The sequence below is a fragment of the Podarcis cretensis genome (genome assembly GCF_951804945.1).
Source record: "Podarcis cretensis genome assembly, chromosome: 8".
NCBI lineage: Eukaryota > Metazoa > Chordata > Lepidosauria > Squamata > Lacertidae > Podarcis > Podarcis cretensis.
In genome coordinates, this window is record NC_137177.1 from 76,585,809 (window position 1) to 76,606,192 (window position 20,384).

A 20,384-nucleotide genomic window follows, 5' to 3' on the forward strand; every position below is an offset into this window, starting at 1 on the left:
AGGAGGGAGAAGGGACTGACGCGGCCAGTCGCTGGGGAAAAGCCCGCAAGAGCCACGTGGAGGGTGTCTGTGGCTCTTGGGGGCTTCTCCTGCCTGCCTCCCGCTTGCATTCTCTCCATAAAATGCACAGACATTTCCCCTTACTTTTTAGGTGGGAAAAGTGCGTCTTATGGAGCGAAAAATACGGTAATCCCTAAGTGTCGTAAGATAAGACCTTTGGAGCAGGAATTAATTAAATAAATAAATTATTGAACTGCCCTAATGGAGGCTGAACAGAGTCTGCCGCACCATCCCAGCCCTCACCGCTGACGCCACCGGAGCAACTGAGCCGCAATGATCTGACCGGAGAACGTGACTGCTCTTTCCCCGCCTGCCTCTCACCCTCCCTGTCCAGGTGGTCACAAGAAGAAAGAGGCGCCACTACCACCCCAGCCCTGAAGGCCGAGCCCGGGTGCACCTTGCCTTGCCCCCCAATGGCTCAGGCCTTGATGAAGGAGCCTATTGTGGGCGCACCTGATTGCCTCATGTCCCCCCAGAAATCTGTGCCCGGAGCCATGGCCTCCCACCCACCCCACGCTACCCCCCCTTTTTTGTGTCGTCCGCTAAGATGTGGAATTCACTCCCCACAGCGATGTGCCTGGCATTATGCAGTTTCTATCAAATGGGGAAGATGCACCTGTCTACCTGGGCTTTTGACCCTTTAGATGTGTATTTTTCGGACCCCACCTAAGTTTGGAGCCCACACTTTAGGGTGGAGGGTGGGCAATGAATTAATCGAGGCAAAACCTCAATACTGGCGTGTCAACGGTGCTGAGACAGCTGAAGGACAACCGTAGAGATTCCCTTGGGATCATGGCTCAATTATAAATGTTTATAATCAAATTCTACACGGGGTTTTGCCCCTCCCCCAATGCCCGCTTGGTGTTTCTCCTCGGCATTCGCTCCATCTTGGTGATCTGCCTTTGGGCCACGTAGATGGGCAGTTGTTTCCTGATTTCCAGAAAAGTCTGGTGCATGGTTTCTGGGATCATCTTTAAGATGAAAAAGAAGGTGGCAGCACATATTGGACAGCAGATGAGGAAGCTGAAGAATCCGATGTATTTCTGGAAAGGAACAGGAGCAGCAACACACACAGAGAGAAACAGGGCTCAGCAACATGAGTCAAAAAACTGAGTTTTAAATGTGTTATAAACATGCAACACCAGATGGCGCTGTAGAGCAGGAAACTTTTCTATGCGATTTTACATAGAGGTTTTTTTTTCTTTTGTTATAAAGATTTAATTTTTATCACTTATCTATAGTGGGGGGTTTTCCCCTGAGTGTAGATCCACCCACAGAATGGCATAAGCTTATTAATTTAGCACATTATATTTCCCAGTGCTTTTTTCCTTCAAGGAACTCAAGGCCGGGTTATCTCGTAGAATCATAGAATTGTAGAGTTGGAAGACACCCCCCTGCAAGGGTGTTCTGGTCCCACCCCCTGCTAAAATGCAGAAGTTGCAGCCAGAGAATCCTCTGAGATAGTTGGTTCCACTGTCGACAGTTCTGCCTGATATTTACCTGGGATATTCTTTCTTGCCATTTGAATTCATTGGTTTGGGCCCTGCCCTCTGGACCAGCGGGGGGGGGGGGGGAGCTTGCTCTGTATTCTATGTGGCAGCCCTTCAGATATTTGAAGATAGCTACCAGATGACACTTGAGTCCAACTCTGCAATTCTCTATCAGTGCTCTGTCTTCTCTTATCCAGGCTAATCATACCCAACTCCTTCAACTGTTCCTCATAAGGCTGGGTTTCCATCTCTCTCTAGTAACAGCCCAGAAGGGAAGTATTGGGACCAGGTGAGGGTAGGCATGGAATGTGCATTCTCCATCCTACCTAAGGTGGGAAAGGTCTATGGCCATGGGCGTAGCCAGGATTTAGGGGGCGGGGCAGAACACCTACCTGTCATCATCCTCTGTCTGGCTCTGTCTAGCAGATTCAGAATGAAATGTCGCAACAGCAGCTGTTTCCAATTCCTTTCTTTTGACCCCAAGTGCTCGGAAAAAATCTGCCAATATCTTTCTACAATTTATACTTTTACTTAAATATTTTTATTTAATTACTTGATTTTGGGGGGAGGCGAGGAGAGCCTAGGTCCAGTTGTGGCCGACTCTCGGGTTGCAGCGCTCATCTCACTTTATTGGCTGAGGGTGCCGGCATGCAGCTTCTGGGTCATGTGGCCAGCATGACTAAGCCGCTTCTGGCAAACCAGAGCAGTGCACGGAAATGCCGTTTACCTTCCCGCCGGAGCGGTACCTATTTATCTAATTGCACTTGACGTGCTTTCAAACTGCTAGGTTGGCAGGAGCAGGGACCAAGCAATGGGAGCTCACCCCGTCGTGGGGATTCGAACTGCTAACCTTCTGATCAGCAAGTCCTAGGCTCTGTGGTTTAACCCACAGCATCACCCTCATTCAATCCCTGGCAAGTTCAGGTAAAACTGGGAGCGGCCCCTTCTCTGAAACCTTGGAGAGCCACTGCCAGTCCGTGTAGACACTACTGAGCTAGCTAGACCAAAGGTCTGGCTTGATATGAGGCAGCTTCTTATGTTCTTATTCAACCCTTTACCTAGAATTAGGAGGAATAGAATCTTACGTTTTGTTTTGTTTTTTTACAGGAAATACCATAGCTCAGTGTCAGAGCATCTGCCTTGCATGTAGAAGTTGCTCAGTTCAATCCCCGACAACTCCAAGTAGGACTGAGAAGGACTCCCTATCTGAAACTCTAGAGAGCCTCTGGCAGTCAGTGTAGACAGTTCCTTAGCTAGATGGACTAGCGAGGGACAAGGCAGCTTCCTAGGTCCTCAACATCCTTCTGCATGCCAAGAAGATGCTCTACTGCTGAGCTACAGCCCTTCCCTGTAGAAAGTTCAGAACACCCACGGACCACCAGAATCACTCACCTGTATATTGAGGAAGGTCACAATGCTGAAGAAGTTTAGGAACCAATGCACAAATCCCCCGACCACATAGGCTGAGGACCGCGAGGACTGAAGGAAAATCTCTGCTATTATCAGGTTGGGAAGAGCACCTGCATAGAGAAAAGGGTTCACTGCTCGTTGGGAGGAGATTTTTTTTATTTTTATTTTTTAAAACGAGAACTATTTTTTTTAAGTGGTTTAATCATGCCTCTGTCTTTACTCTGTTTTTTAGTAACTGCTTAACTGTTTATCTGTTTTATTTTCTCGTTGTTGTTGTCATCGTTATTTATTGGCTTTATATATTGCCCTTCATGACAAGATCTCAGGGTGGTTCGCAGGATAAAGTACAAGGTAAAAACGCAAGTAAATAGTTAAAACAAAAACAACAAAACAAGACCCCCCCCATACATTGAGGTATTTTGTTGGGGTCATTTGTTGTTACATATATTTTAACCACAAAGTGGATTTTTAAAAAGTTTTAAAGTTGGGCCATACTTTGATGCTTATTTTCTACACCACTTTGTGAAGCCCCCCCCCCCGAAAAGCAGATTAGAAATCTTTCAAACAATCATTAATAATATAAAACCATTGGCCTCAAAATGGCATTCCATTTTTTTAATGGGTTTTTCATGTAAAGTGCTACAAACTACTTTTATTCAGAGATCTTCTGAACATACCATTAACAAACATCAACAGAAAACAGGATCGTGGCACTTCTGCGGTTCAATACGAAGCCCAGTAGATTCTTCAGTCTTGGAAACCCATCTGCTATTATTTTCATTATTAATTTGCACCCTGCTCTTTCCACAGAACCTGAGACTCAAGGGATCTTACGAAACTGTAATCTCATATTTTATCCCATTACGTTAAACCATGGGTAGGCAAACTTAAGGCTCGGGGGCTGGATCTGGCCCAATCACCTTCTAAATCTGGCCCATGGACGGTCCGGGAATCAGCATGTTTTTACATGAGTAGAATGTGTGCTTTTATTTAAAATGCATCTCTGGGTTATTTGTGGGGCATAGGAATTAGTTCATACATATTTTTCAAAATATAGTCCGGCACCCCACTACGTCTGAGGGACAGTGGATCCGCCCCCTGCTGGCTGAAAAAGTTTGCTGACTTCTGCATTAAACTGTAACAGGATTAAAACAATGAAAAGACAAACAAGCCCAAAATCTGTTAAAATGCAGATAATAAAAACACTAAAAACACCAAGGCCCTTTCCTTAAAAACAACAACAAAACGCTCAGTTCCCAAAGGCCTGCCAGAATAAAACAGTCTTCACCTGCCAGTGGAAGGACAAGGAGAGTGTCAGCCTAACCTCACTGGAAAGGGAAGAATTGCTGGGATCATTAGGGCTGCGCTATTTTGTAAGAGTTTTTGCTGGCACTGTTTTTTTTTGTTTTTTTTTTTTGCTGATCTACACCTGACTCTGGCTCCTGACACACTGTGGTGGAAGGGGCTGAGGGTAAATAAAGGCTTTGGATGCCTGACCACCCTTGATCCTTGAAACCTTTTGCTCTTCACATCCTGCGCCTCCTCCAAGGAACTCTACGAATCACCTGAGCACTTACTAGGTCCGACGGCATGTCCCATGAGGAAAATATTGATGAGAAACGCATTGATGTAAGACATCCACAAGGCATCTCCCTGTTGGAGAGAGTTGTGGGAGCATGTCAAGCTTGCTAGGTTTGGGCAAAGTGATTTTGATGTAATCGCTGATACTACTGGTAAGTCAGACGCTGTTTACTCAGGAGAGATCACTTCCGACTGGGAAGACTCCAGAGGACAGCGGCACTGAGTTGCGCCCAAAATGAGTTGCGCCCACCACATGTGCATGATGTCACATGCATGACACCCTCCCCAAACCTGGCCAGGTTGACTTGGCCTGCGAACATGCTTCACCCTGCTACATCCCTGGCGATTCTCAAAAGGACGTGGTACAGCCAAGCATCTTCGTCCTGGTGCGTCCTCTTGAGGATTGTTGCAGGGTTTGGGGGAGGCCTGGCCCCCTTCTTGAAAACGTGCCGGTGTCAGAGGAGCATCTCTGATGGGATAGCAAGGGAAAGATCTGGTCCTTTTTTAAGCACCTTGTGCTGCACAGAAGGGTTGTTAGAATCCTTGGTCCTGTATGCCTGAAGGTCCTGTATACCTGAAGGTCCTGTATACCTGAAGGAGCGTCTCCACCCCATCGTGGAGTGGAGACTGAGGGCCGGACACTGAGATCCAGTGCCGAGGGCCTTCTGGCGGTTCCCTCATTGCGAAAAGTGAGGTTACAGGGAACCAGACAGAGGGCCTTCTTGGTAGTGGTGCCCACCCTGTGGAACACCCTCCCTTCAGATGTGAAGGAAATAAGCAGCTATCTTATCTTTAAAAGACATCTGAAGGCAGCCCTGTTCAGGGAAGTTTTTAATATTTAATGCTGTACTGTTTTTAACACTTGATTGGGAGCCGCCCAGAGTGGCTGGGGAAACTCAGCCAGATGGGCGGGGTATAAATAAATTATTATTATTATTATTATTATTATTATTATTATTATTATTATTCAAACCGAATATGACCATTTTGATAAGGTATGGTCCCCACGTATCAACTGTGTAAATAGGAGTGATGTTAATGCGAGGCCTCGATCACTCACACTCATTTATAGAGAGCTGCGACCTATTCCAAGGCCATATCAGCCTTGCTCCACACACCCTCCTTCAGTGTGTTTTTGCCCAGCTGGAAATGTGCTCTTTGAACTCTGATCATGCCTCTTGCATGCCTGGAAGGAGGTGAGAGAAGGGGTTTGGGAAGGTGTGTGCAGAAACCAGCCTACTCTACAAAGGCAAATGACGTGAGTTCATTGCTCAGCCTACTTTTGCTTCCAGCTCCACCCACCACTGACATGCAGTTCTCGGTCTGCAAAAGCTCCCAGACTTAGCTCAACTCTTTAGGTGACATGTAGAATGCCAGCACATGTTTTAATTTTTTAAATAAAGGTTTAAAGATACAGTTGTACCTTGGAAGTCGAAAACCAAATTGCAGCTTCTGATTGGCTGCAGGAATCTCCTGCAGCTAATCAGAAGCCGTGGAAGCCCCGTCAGACATTCAGGTTCCAAAAGAATGTTCGCAAACCGGAACACTCACTTCCGGGTTTGTGGCATTCAGGAGCCAAAATGTTCGAGTTCCAGGGTGTCCGGGATTCAAGTGGTTATAAACTGTTTAAATAATTTCATTGTTTTATTCCTATTGTGAAACTCTGAGGGCTTTTTTTATTTAATGAACAAGTGGTATATAAATTTTGTGAAAGAAATATGCAGTTGACACCTTCATCTGTCTGGGGGAAGGTGGATTGCAGAGGTGGGGAAACTCAACATGCAATATGCACCAGGTGCCTCCTCTCTGGTATGCACAGCAATGTGAAAACACAACTTGAAATGCAGCAGAAGAGAAGCGACGTCGCTGCATTTCAAAGTGTTAATGCGTACACAGCGAAAGAGCCATCAAAAGGAGTGATGCTGTTTCAGTTGCTAGCGTGCACATAGCCAAGGAGCAATCGACGGAGTAACGCTTGGCTTTCAAGGACATCGGTGCTTGAAGAGTTCAGAAAAAACCAACCAACCTGAAGTTCAAGGTTCACGGTTAATACGATGCAGAGGATGGAGCACATGCCGAAACCAAGGAGCAGCAGGAACTTTCGCCCCATTGAGTCAATGTAAAATATCTAGAGAATGTAACAGCAAGGGAAAGAAAGCATGGGAAAAAGGAAGGACGCAGCACTCAGTCCCAGCTTAACCAACCTTGCAGGGTTCTTAGTAAGTTTAAAATGGGGGTGAGAGAGAGGGCTCAGAAACAAACGGGTGGGTCTTTTACCACCTCACCTTGATAGAGAACAGGGAGCCAAGTGGGGCTGTGTGTAGTGAGAGTATGTATGAACTTTGTCTGATGCTGGAAGCTGGACATACAGAAGAACATACTGCTCTATACTAGCCTTGGTGATCTCCCCGGGAACCTCACGAGGAGGCAAGATCTGTTGGAGTGTCAATGCTGTGAGCCCCTCCCTCCAAGGCTCAGGCCAGGTAGGGCCAGGAAAGGCTGAAAGCCTGGAGAGCTGCTGCCGGTCAGTGTGGACAATACATAGTTAGATGCACCAAGGGTCTGACTTGGAATAAGGTGCCTTCCTGTATTCCTAAGTGCTGGCACAAAACTGCTGCTAAAGTTTGCAGCGCAGGAACATCCTTTGGAGCAGACTGAGCTTTGAGACTTTAAGGGGCAGAAAAAAGGCGAAAGTAAGGCAGGCTTACCCCGACAAAGACTGCAATGATGATGGCAACGCTTGACGCTACACGGATGTATGGGACATTATTTAGGTCAGTTCCTGTAGACAGGTAGATTCTCTCTGTATAAAAGTATACCTGAAATGAGACCAAAACAACTGAGACTTTTAGCTTACTGGGTGATGGTCCCGTTGCTGACTCAGGGTTTGGAGGAACTGTCTACAAAATGAAGCCTAAGATCCTTTCTCTCCAACTCCAAACTAGGGATGGGAAAATTGGTCCGTTTTTGTTTCTTTTCCAGCCTTAAATCCAGCTCTTCACATTTCTTCTGCACAGACAAGAACTGTTTGCAGTTGCCAACATACATAGGCAAGCAATCCTCTGAATCTCTGGCTATATGGGAATCAAAGGTCACTGCAGTCGTACCCACAAGGGGTGGCTGTACCTACCAGTACCCCTTGTGGTGCCTGTGAACGCTCTTGGTAAATATCCTCTCAAAAATCTACAGTCTGCTTGAGATTGTTTGCTCTTTGTGCTCAGTTCCTGAAGACTCGTGCATTGAACATGCCCCCTTAAACATGCCCAAAAGGCACTGGAAGCCAGGACTGAACACTCACCCTTCCTTCTCATTCTGAAAACGGGGAAGGGGCATGAGAACATAAAAATACCTCTGTTCCCACAGTGGCCACCCAGATGCCTACAGGAAACCGGCAAGCCAAGCACAAGCATCAAAGAGCTTCTGTCTCGGAGAGAGTTGCTGTTGTAGGTGCCTTCCTCCCCGCCTCCGTTGGTGGGGCAGCGGTTGTAACAGCATCCACACACCATCTGGGGGGTGATGCCCCCTATTCTGCTCTTTTGGATGTGGCAGCCATATTGTTTCATGTCTCCTCCCCGCCCAGCAGCCATTTTGTGACTGGTGCCCACGTCACTCCCTCAACATTCCAAACATGGCCACTGGGCCCCCAAAAGGCTGACAGAGCTTGGATGCAAAACAAGCTCCGCCTATACTGCTTGTGATCCTAAATGCGGCACTGCCTGTGCCACAAATTTGCCCAATCCTCTTTTAAAGCCACCCGAGGTGGTGGCCATCGCGGCCTCCTGTGTGGGGCCATAGTTCCATAGTTTATCTATGAAGAAGTCCTTCTTTCCCTCCGCCCTGAATCTTCCAAAGCTCAGCTTCATTGGAAGTGCCCTGGAACGCCAACTCTCAACACCCGCAGCCATTGGCTGTCCTTGCTGGGGTTGATGGGAGTTGTAGTCCAGCCACACCTGGACGGCCAAAGGTCATGCATACTCCATGCACTTCCCCTCCCTTGTTCTAACCGCTTGTGGATATTGCCTTCCTTACTGCGTTGACTCCAGAGAGCTGTTGGCCACACATCAAGATAATGACTGAGAGGACTTGCCACCGCAGGCTTGGGAAGCACAGTATCTTAAGTGAGTTCATGCTCTTCTCCGTCTTCTCAGCCATCTTCTCCTGCTGCAGCTCTTCTATCTCCTCCTGCACGTCCTCATTGTGTCTCAGCTTCTGCAAGGCTGGAAAAAAGCAGCAATGGAAAAAGCCTTTGAATAGCGGGGGACAGAGGCTGGTGGGGAGAGTTTCTTGCAGTACCAAACACAAGAGGTGTAGTGGAGGGGGGGGGGCAAAGACCAGTTACAAATTCTGCAGCGGGTTCCCGGTCTCCAGCATCCCAGAGACACCCAGCCAGCTTTTCGTTCCACCTCACCCGTTGTGATGCTTGGAGCCAATCTGAGTGAAGACAGGTGAGTCGGCCACTGAGGACTGGCTCCTAGGGTCACTCTGGAGAAAGACACCAAGGAGGAGCTGTTCTGCATGCGTCAAAGCTAAGCGTTTGGGAGCACTGCAAACATAAGCTGCCTCCGTTTCAAGAGAATGGTGTTCTAGTTCTATTACCTGTCAATTGATCAATCGATTGATGGGTGTTCTGCTACATTCAATGGAGCTTCACGGAAAAAACTGTGGGAATGTTAAAGATAGTAGGAAAGGATATATTGAATAAGTATTATCCTTCCTTCACTCAGGCTAGTGAAGTGATGTAGCAGAGCAAATTCCCCTCAATATAGCTGGAAGCTAGTTTGTAGATTCATTTGAATCTCTTAGTTTATTCCTTCTTAAAAGAATAAAGACACAAGAGTCTTTCTGAGTAAAGTAACAAAAAGTTTACTCACATTTCAGTTCACAATTTGATCCCAGAAAGGCAGGCTTAACTTAGTGGTTACGCAACAAACTGCGAGTTCATCTCATATGAAGACTGAACTCATGTGCTGCTGGTTGAGAGCTTACTTTTGAGTGATAGCTGATCCACGGCCATTTTGATGTACCTTTGGGGATTATTAATTTGCTGGTGAAGATCCATCATTGAAACAGTTCATTATCCTGGAAGAACTGTTCTGTCTGGTGCTGTGCTTGGAGCACCCTATTGTGACATTTGGAGCATCCATCATCTCACGTTTGTAGTGTTGTGCCCATAGCACCACCGTGCTCCAACTCACTTCCAACTATATTTTGGATAGGATATGGACTGTGGAAAGGCATTCTGCCTCTGTTTCAGTGATCCTTGACAGTGACTTACCAATTCTACCATTCCTGGTTATGGAACATTTATCCGATTCTTATTAGTTTGTGACTCCATGCACATATTATATGTCTTCTGTTTATAGTGTTATAAAAAATATTGTCAGTATATTATTAGCCGACGTGTTGCTTGTTGTTGTTCAGAGCTGGCTGAGTGCCAGTAGACAGCAAAAATTACCGTATTTTTCCGTGTATAAGACTAGGTTTCTTCCCTAAAAAATAATGTCCAAAATTTGGGGGCGTCTTATACACGGATAGATCTTTCCCATTTTCTTAAATCAGAGTCCCCCAAAATAGGGGGGGGGCGTCTTATACATGGGGGCGGCTTATAGACGGAAAAATTACAGTACATTAATAAGAGAACAAAATGGCTGCAGGAGAGCAGCATGGCAGCAAGAGAGCAGCATGGCAGCAAGAGAGCAGGTGAAGCAAGTAATTAAGACTGAGAAAATAGCGGCATGACTCGGCTCTTTTATGGAGTCAGCCAGAGCCACGCCCATCTCCCAGGTCACATGCAGGAGGAGGATGCTCCAGAGCAGTGGAACAGGAAGTTACTCTGGATGTCCCCTGCCTGTGCCCACTCTAGGGAAACAAGGAATGTTGCATTTGACTGCACCAATGGATTACATCCCACAAACACAACTGAGGTCACCTCCAAAGAAGAAACTGGAGCCCTCCACAAGAGGGGAGCCACCACTGAAAAGGCTGGTCGGGAAGGGTTAGGTGAGATCCCTGCCTGAAACCCCAGAGAGCTGCTGCCAGTCCGTGTAAGCAATACTGAGCTAGATGAACCAATGGTATGATTCAGTATACAGTAATGATTTCAGCTGTTCTCTCTCTGAGAACCAAAAATGACAGATTTGGAATGTTGCTTAAGAGGCCATCCAGACTCACCCCACCAAACATACAACGCCATGTTTCATCCAGAAAAAGCACTAGGCGCTATCAGTTGTATTCTCAGATTGTCTTCTCAGGTAAACACTAATAAGACTTTGAATGTTATTATCCCTCACCCTCCAATATGTAAGTGGTTCATGTATGTGGTTACCTAGCATAGCCTTTTCTTCATCATTTTTCTGAATCAGTAGATACCTGGGGCTTTCGGGGAAGGAAGGAACGACAATGGTCTGAAATAATGCCAGTATTCCAGGGACACTTGTCAGTATTGGCCAATCTGCGCAAGAAGGAGCAATTAATTTTTTTTATTACATTTACACCCCATCTTTCCTCCAAGGAGTTCAAGGTGGCGTACGTGCTTCTCTTCCTCCCCATCTTATCCTCACAACTACCCTGTGAGGGAGGTTAGGCTGAGAGACTGGGAATGGCCCAAGGTCTGAGCCGGGATTTGAACCCTGGCCTCCAAGGTCCTAGCCCGACACTCTAACTACCATGCCACCCTGGCTCTTGAAAGGTATCAACTCAGATGGCACATCAGAATTGCCCAACGCTAAGGGAGGGAATCAATGGCCTTCCTGGGTCAGTGGGCACCTTTGGGGAAGTGCCATTGGTGCTAGCCATTGGCTGTCATGAGGGAAAGTGTGGCATGACACAAAATGGCTGCCATGGGGGTATAATACAAAATGGCTGCCGCGGGGATGTGGGGAAATGGCTGTTGTGGAGGCATGGCATTATGGTGGCCACATTTAAAAGAAAAAAAAGAAAAGAGACATAACCATGGGTGTGCCCCACATCAACAGGCAGGGGTGGGGACTATATCAGCTATCGCTATGCTTGCTCATAGAGAGAAGGTTTCTGTACAGTGGTACCTTGGTTCTCAAATGCCTTGGTACTCAAACAACTTAAAACCCAAACACTGCAAACCCAGAAGTAAGTGTTCCAGTTTGCAAACTTTTTTCAGAAGCCAAATGTGATCTGTTTTGAGTGTTACACTGATTTGAGTGCCGCACTTCCATTTTGAGTGGTATGCTGAGGTCTGTTTGTTTTTGCTATTTATTTTGCGTTTTTGTTTTTGCGGCTCTTTTTTTGTTTTTGTGACTGTGTGGAACCCAGTTCAGCTACTGATTGATTGTGTGCCTGCAGTACATTGTTTATTGCTTTCATTTTATGGATCAATGGTCTCGTTAGATAGTAAAATTCATGTTAAATTGATGTTTTAGGGGTTGTTTTTAAAAGTCTGGAACGGATCAATTCGTTTTGCATTACTTTCTATGGGAAAGCACGCCTTGGTTTTGGAACGCTTTGGTTTTGGAACACACTTCTGGAATAGATTAAGTTTGAGAACCAAGCTACCACTGTACTTCTCCTCTGTTCAGAACTGATGGGTCGCTGGCTGTCCGATCCTGGGATCCAAGTGGGCACATGTAAGACTTTTTGTGGGCACCATAGGTGGTACTGGTGGGGGTTCACTGGTGCTTGTGAGCACCACATGGAACTGGAGGGGTCGTGGAACTGTCTCCCTCAGAAGGTGGTGAGCTCTTCTTCATTGGGAGTTGGGGACTCTTTCCAGCATTGCAGCATGTTGGACTAAATGACCCCTGGCAATACCTTCCATCCCTACAATTCTACCATGACCTTTGGGCTAAGAGGTGCTCCTCTCTGATTTACCTTCTTCGTTCCCCAGCATTTCAGGAAAAGAGAGTAGCTGGGCCAGGAGGACACCTACAGCTAGAAAGAAGTGAGGCAGCATGCCAACGGCTCCCCTCATGTTCAGTGGGGAGATCTCTATGAGGTACAATGGGACCACGATGGAGAAGATGCCTGGTTAGGGGATAAATCAAGGCATTATTCACAGTAGGCATGTGACAGCGATAGAAGCATACAAACATCTCCCACTTACCCAACCAGTCATTGTGTTCTGCAAGAGAGGGCATCCTGCAGATGCCATCCTACCAGGAGGTCCATTCCACATGATGGCCAGAATCAGGCCTTTAGTTTGGCGGCGCGTAGCCTCTGGAACTCCCTCCCACTGCATATCAGGCAGGCGCCTTCTCTATTGCCTTTTTGGCACCTGCTATTTCAGCAGCTGGTATCTGTCTTGGATCCAAATCTGGCCGATGTGTGTGCTGTTGCTCTTTCTAAACGGTCTTTTAAAAAATATTTATAATTGCTATCATTATTGTTAGCTACATCCCTGCTGGTGGGCCAGGTTTGGCCCATGGGCTGGAGTCTCCCCAAAGCAGTGTATACCTGAAGGAATGTCTCCACTGTCATTGTTCAGCCCGGACACTGAGATCCAGCGCCGAGGGCCTTCTGGCGGTTCCCTCATTGCGAGAAGTGAAGTTACAGGGAACCAGACAGAGGGCCTTCTCGGTAGTGGCGCCCACCCTGTGGAACACCCTCCCTTCAGATGTGAAGGAAATAAGCAGCTATCCTATCTTTAAAAGACATCTGAAGGCAGCCCTGTTCAGGGAAGTTTTTAATATTTAACGCTGTATTGTTTTTAACACTTGATTGGGAGCCGCCCAGAGTGGCTGGGGAAACTCAGCCAGATGGGCGGGGTATGAACAATAAATTATTATTATTATTATTATTATTATTATTGGCTGGGGAAACTCAGCCAGATGGGCGGGGTATGAACAATAAATTATTATTATTATTATTATTATTATTATTATTATTATTATTATTATTGGCTGGGGAAACTCAGCCAGATGGGCGGGGTATGAACAATAAATTATTATTATTATTATTATTATTATTATTATTATTATTATTATTATTATTGTGGTGGTGGTGGGGAGGTTCTTCTTTTAATATGTGCACAGGATGTCTTTGAACTGCAAGCACTGGTTCCTTCCCAACTCAGAATTTTCTCTTAACCCCACCCCCTTACTAAATCCAGGAAGTAGCCCGACTCACCTATGGTTATTCCAACGATGAAGCGTGAAACCATTGTGAACAGGAAGGCTTGCACCACAGTGGCGCAAACCATAAACATAGAGGACACCATGGAGCAGAAGCAATTGATCAGCAAGGCACCTTTCCTGGAAAGAGTGGGGAAAGGAAGGGAATGACTGGGCCAGTGAACATGTGGAATGATTGGAAGAGTTCCCCACATCCTTTGGGGAAGCAAGATCTGCCAGGAGGAGCAGTTTAGGAGGTTGTGTGTCTCAGCGGGCTGATTCCTGGCTTCGCCAGCGTTAAATCTCTAATCCCGGCTCAGTCAAAGATACACCTGCGTAACTTGTTCATCCCAGAAGAATCATCCAAGGACGTGGTGGGTGCAGGACCAGAGAGGGGAGGGGAATTAATTGGGATCATAAAGCTGTATAACCTGGCAACCCGGCTACTTATTTTCAAGACTTATTTTCAAGAATTCTGGTCATATGTTTAGCTTAATTTTATACTAAAAGGGATCCCAGGGAGGCTTAGTAAAACCAAAGCAAGGCAGCCAGTCCCTATCTGCAGGCTTACAATCTAAAAAGACTCCTCCCACAACAACAACAAAAGTCACGGAAGGAAAAGGGATATGGAGGGAATAGGAAAATCAAAATAAAAACTTGGGCACTTTCTAAACAGTGGTTCCTGTAATCCAAAAAATCCTGGGAATGGTAGCTTGTTAAGGGTGCCAGGAAGTGTAGCACTGTGAAAGGTACACTGCAGTCTTCGGGTTTCTTTGGGGAAAGCCCTGTGCTTCGAATACATGGTATGTACGCAGCCCTACTAGCATGGAGAAAGTCCACAGAATGAGGGAAACCATTAAGCAGAGGCTGGATACCTCTTTCCTTTGATGCAGTGTCTGATCCACACCAGCCATCTCAACGGCAATATGTCTTTTGCAAGATTCCTTGCATTTCTGATTAAAATCTAAGGGCAGTCATTGGCTGAGTTTTGCTCAGAGATGACCCAATGAAATCAGGGGGGGGGGGGGCTCGCTCAGTCTGGCTCATTCATTTGAATGGATCTGCTCTGAGTAAAAGCTTTGTCGAATGCCACCCAAATGATGGCATTACTTCAGCTGGCTGAATATCTTTTGTTAAAATGCGGGAAGCCTTTTTACAGGGTGAACCTCCTCAGCCAGAAGTTAAATCGAGCCTCGGCTGGGGAGACAGGGCTCAGCAGAAGCCCCACTCCCCTGTCCACATGCCCCATGTCCAAAGTTAGGACTGGAAGTTCACTAATCACCAGGTCATCTATATATACCTTCCATATTCATCCACCATGACTCCTGCGATGAGTGCTCCAGTAAGGCCTCCAATAGGGAACAAACTGATGGCAAGGCCTAGCATGAAGAGCAGATACTGCTGCTCTCCTGGATTCTTCGCAGCATTACCCATGTCTTCCATGAGCTAAGAGAGGAAATCATATCATGGGCAGGGTTAGTGTATCCACAACACATCCTAATCAGAAGGAACTGGCACCTTTGAAGGTGCCACATAATACTCATATGTAGAACTTCTCTCTATTAGAGTGGCAGCATTTGCACTTTGGAACTCCCTGCCTCTTGATATCAAGCAGGCGCCTTCACTGTATTCTTTTCGGCGACTGCTAAAAACGTTTTCTTTTGAGAAAGCCTATACAGACACATAGAGCGTTGGTGTCTGTTTGAATCCGGTTTTCGGCTTACCGTTGATTTTAATTTTCAATTTTTAAAAAGGTTTTAAATAGTTGATTTCAACTTTGTAAAATAAAACCCTAAACATTTCATTGTTTTCTTCTTTCTGTAAATGGTTCTTCCTCCAGCCTTGTCCACCAACGGCATCTACCGATGGTTGCTCAGAAGGGAATGTGAGCCTTGGACTGAAGAAAGATCCTCCACACCTGTTTTAAAGTCCCACTAGACACTTTCGAGTTTTTGCTGCAAGAGACCAAGGCTCCATCGTCACCAAATGATTTCATTTGTTAAGGATGCTGAGAGTTGTTAGGAGACCCCTATGGCACTACGCTGAGTAAAACTTGGTGGGAAGCCTATCTTATTTTAACTAATATATATGCATTTATCTGCACTAATAATATACACATTTTATTTTTTGTATACACTAGCTCAAACACTGCACCACAAAATTCTGAGAAGTGTGAATTTTGAAGGGTGTTCCAGTTGGCAACTTGTCTTGGAAAGTGTATTCTAGGTAGTTGTGCCCTTAAAACACAAACTGTTTCAAATTTCTCTCCACCCCTAGATACAACCTGAAAATATCTCTGATGACTTTAGCTGTGATTCCTGGATCGCAAGGGGTTCAACTAGATGACCGCTGGGGATCTCTTCCTACTCTACTGTTCAATGATTTGCTAACTCCCAGAAGCTTAGTCAGAAGCCCCTGTTGTAAGAAACCGCCTGTGCCGCAGGGTCCTCTTACCAGCACTGGGGAATAGACTACCCAGAGGATGTAACCATATTGGATAGATCCCAAGCTGGTGACCAGCACTGTTCGGAGAAGCGAATATGTCACCTCCTACAGGAAATCAAAGCAGCAGATAAGAGCAGCTGTCAGGCAAAGCGTTCATCAATGCATAAAGGTAAAGGTAAAGGGACCCCTGATCATTAGGTCCAGTTGTGACCAACTCTGGGGTTGCGACGCTCAGCTCGTTTTATTGGCCGAGGGAGCCGGCGTACAGATTCCGGGTCATGTGGTCAGAATGACTAAGCTGCTTCTGGCGAACAAAAGCAGTGCACGGAAATGCTGTTTAGCTTCCCGCCGGAGTGGTACCTATTTATCTACTTGGACTTTGACGTGCTTTCAAACTGCTAGGTTGGCAGGAGCAGGGACTGAGCAATGGGAGCTCACCCCGTCACGGGGATTTGAACCGCCAACCTTCTGATTGGCAAGCCCTAGGCTCTGTGGTTTAACCCACAGCACCACCCCATCAATGCATAGGACATAGTTAATGAAAGACAAATGGCTTGGATCTTAAGGCAGTGTGGGCAGAGTTCTGCTCATAGGAGGAGTGTTTATGGTGCAAGGTGATATAACCTGTGGCCCTCCAGGTATTGCTGGACTCCATTTCCCATCAGCCCCAAGCCAGCATGGTCAGTAGTCAGGGCTAGTGGGAGCTGCGGTTCAGCAGTATCTAGAAGGCCCACAGTTCCCCCTATTGCTGGACCAAAGGCTTCTGGGAGCCGGCAGCATCATTTAGAAAAGAACGTAGGAGGATCTGAGTGCAACAGCAGAACTCTCCCCAGTATTCTGGTTGTGTGATGTCACTTGTTTGATGTGGGAGGGTTGAATTTTAAGAATGGCCTCTTAGGTCAAATTGGACGGTTAGAGCATGGTGGGGATAATGCCAAGGCTGCAAGTTCAATCCCCATGTGGGACAGCTGCATATTCCTGCATTGCAGGGAGTTGGCCATGTCCAAACTCACCCATTTGCGGACTACGGGCTTTGGTTCCGGCACTGCCTTGCTATCAATGCTTCTTCTGGTAGTTTTCATAATTGAGTCTCAGCTGTGGGGAAAAGAAGAGGGACATTTTGTCAGGCGGTTATTATCTCTTGCAACTTCTTTAAGAACATAAGAATAGCTAAACCTGGCATAGGCAAACTCCGGCCCTCCAGATGTTTTGAGACTACAATTCCCATCATCCCTGACCACTAGTCCTGTTAGCTAGGGATGATGGGAATTGTAGTTCCAAGACATCTGAAGGGCTGGAGTTTGCCTATGCTTGACTAAATGGTCCATGGACAGCTCCTCCCGACAGCCTATTTACTGGGCATCCCTCCTGATTTGTTTTTGCAGGGGTTTGATTATGGCTATGTACACACCACGCATTTAAACCCTATGGCTTCCGCCAAAGGATAATGGGAACTATAGTTTGCCCCTTACTGACCTACAGTTCCCCAAACCCTTTACAAGCTACAGTCCCCTTTAAATGTATGCCAATCACCAGTCTTTGCTGAGAGTTCACTTTGATTTATCAATTTTTTAATTGCATTTATATACCACCTTTCTCCTATATATATTTGTGTGTGTGTGTGTGTGTGTGTGTGCGTATCATTTTCCATTTCCCATCAAACAAAAAAGATATTGTTTTACATCAAATTTCAAAACTCCATTTCTGCCTCCCTCCTCCCTTTCTGCGGTTTCTTATATTTATAGTATCTTTGCTGCAACTCCCAGTTTAAGCCTAATTATTAGTTAGCCCATATATTCGAAATTAGTTTTATCACACTGCACGTCTTTATGTTAAACCTGCTAATGATTGTATCTGTTTGCAATAGTTTATAAAATACTGAATAAACGTTTTCCACTCTAAATCAAAGATTCTGTCATATTGATTTCTTATTCTTCCGGTGAGTTTCGCCATTTCTACATATTCTAATAGTTTTTTGCTGCCATTCTTCTATGGTTGGAACGTTGTCTTCTTTCCATCTTTGGACAAATATCATACGAGCAGCTGTGGTCACATATATAAACAAGTTTTTATATTGTTTAGGTATCTCTAATCTCTAAAAGAAAAGCTTGTGGTTTCTTATAAAAAGTTACCTTAAACATTTTTTTCAGCTCATTGTATATCATTTCCCAGTAGGCTTTTCCTTCTTACAAGTCCACCACATATAGAAAAAGGTACTGGTACTTTCTTTTTCTTTGCACTTCCAGCAAATATTCGATTCAGATTTATACATTTTTGCTATCCATTGCCCAGTGTATCATGGAAGATTTCACTTGCTCATTTTTTGTTTGTGCATCTTATACGTTTCTGAAATTACCTTAATATTACTATCTAACAGGTCTCTCTCCAACTGGAATGATTGGTTCCCAAAACCTAACTTTTTATCTGTTTTAAACAATTCATTTAGTTGATAATATTGCAACCAGTTTATTAACATACTTGGCAATTCTTCAAACTTTTTAAACTTAATTTCACTACCCTCCTCACTTATTATTTTTTAAATAAGTTATCCAGTCTACATCCCACCTTTATCTCCAAGAAGCTCAAAGTGACATACGGTATATGTTTCTCCACCTCCTCATGACAGCCCTGGGAGGCAGGTTAGGCTGAGAGGACAGTGACCAGCCCAAGGTCACCTAGTGAGCTTCATAGCCGAGTAGGCATTTGAATCCTGGCCATCCGGGCCTTAGTCTGACACTCTAACCACTATACCACATTGTTCGCAGGGTGATTATATGATGGTGAGCTCAGCACTCGGCCTGATTTGCTTGTCAGGCATTCCTTCCTTCTACACTTTTCTAGGCATTTCCACATCATTTTCCAAGCTGCAAAAAGTCTGTTCCTTTTTTCTTTTCAAAAATGTGTTTATTGCACTGGGGTGATATTGCCTTTTAATCCACTTCAATTGCACAAACCTAAATTTCTCCTGTGTGCTGGAAACCCTCCTGCAAAATGCATTTACTTACTTACTTACTTAATAGTGGTGTTTATAGCCCACTTTTCACTGAATATTTTCAGTCCTAGGGTGGGAAACAAAAAGTCTAAAAAGCTAGAGGTATGTCTTGTGGTAGTGAATGCTCGTGGCAGGGACATGCTTAAAGCCTGTGACTTGTCTCCTGAATGTTTAAAGAAATCACGAACACAGAGAGGCAGACTTCTGGGAGCTGGGAGCACCACCCAGACAAGGAGGCTTTCTGCTCAGTCTCTGCATGAGTGCCTGTTCTGGCATTTTAATACAACTGATTAAGGCAGGGATAGGGAGCCTGTGGGCTCCATCTGTTCTTGGACTTCAACTTCCATCAGGCCCAGCCAGCATGGCCAACAGGAAGCAGGGGTGGGAGTCGTGGTCCAACCACACCGGGGGGGGGGGGGACAAGTTTCCTACTCCCAGATTTAAACCAAGTCAGAAACGATGGGGGGGAAACCGAAGCAGTTGTCCTCCAAGGTAATCCATTGGGTCAACAGTCCCAGAAGTGGGTAGCGGTGAAGTCTGTCTGTAGGGAGCCAACCCACCCCCTCAAGGCACCATAGCTGTCAACTTTCAAATTTGAAAATAAGGGATCAGCAGCCTTGAAAATAAGGGATCAGCAGCCTCACCTGTCCCGGGGACAGTCTACAGGATATCTAACAATCCGAGATAGCAGCGGGAAGCAGCGGGAAACGGCGCTGGAATAAGGGAATTTCCCACCCAAAAAGGGAAGGTTGACAGCTATGCAAGGCACAGAAACTTACCACAGCTTTCTGTTCTTGGAAGTAGAGGGGTGAAATCAGCCCCGCCCTGTTTTCTCTTGAAAGAAAGACATCAAAGGGCAGGCAGTATTGCAAGAGCCAATCAGAGGAAGGAAGCTGAAAGATTCCATTTGGGGGAACTGTTGGCAGTTGGAAGGCCAGGTGATTGAATTAGGTATACCAGGATCCCATCGTGGCTGAGCAGCTGAGCAGTGAGCATGCCAGGCGGCCTTAACTCAGCCACATGCAAGATCGTTATTATTGGGTTGTCGCTAGCCCTACTCAGAGTAGACCCATCGAAAGAGCCAGCATGGCGTAGTGGTTGGGAAGTTGGACTAGGACATAGGTGACCAGGGTTCGGATCCCCTGCTCTTGACCTTGGACCAGCCTAACCTACCTCACAGGGTTGTTGTGGGGATTAAACCCGTTTCTGATTTTTAAAGCCCTCACAAAGATTCATCAGAGGTGTGGGGCAAATTTCCCCCGACAGACACATTTTTTTTGTAGGCAGTTCTCCCAGATGCAGTCACAGGAAATCTCAAAACATTGC

General features: G+C 45.9%; 1 protein-coding gene across 1 annotated transcript; it reads right to left on the bottom strand.

Moving 5' to 3' along the window:
* Window positions 1-850: 850 nt before the first annotated feature.
* LOC307222033 (solute carrier family 2, facilitated glucose transporter member 5-like) lies at window positions 851-19,971 on the bottom strand. Its single transcript, XM_079987048.1, has 13 exons — window positions 19,838-19,971; window positions 17,080-17,161; window positions 16,076-16,171; window positions 14,922-15,067; window positions 13,638-13,762; window positions 12,384-12,536; window positions 10,867-10,992; window positions 8,571-8,758; window positions 7,250-7,360; window positions 6,568-6,669; window positions 4,538-4,613; window positions 2,943-3,070; window positions 851-1,103 (listed from the first exon to the last, which is right to left on the bottom strand). Exons 2-13 carry the CDS (start codon window positions 17,146-17,148, stop codon window positions 885-887), a joined length of 1,539 nt encoding a protein of 512 aa, XP_079843174.1. The 5' UTR covers window positions 17,149-17,161; window positions 19,838-19,971; the 3' UTR covers window positions 851-884.
* Window positions 19,972-20,384: the final 413 nt, after the last annotated feature.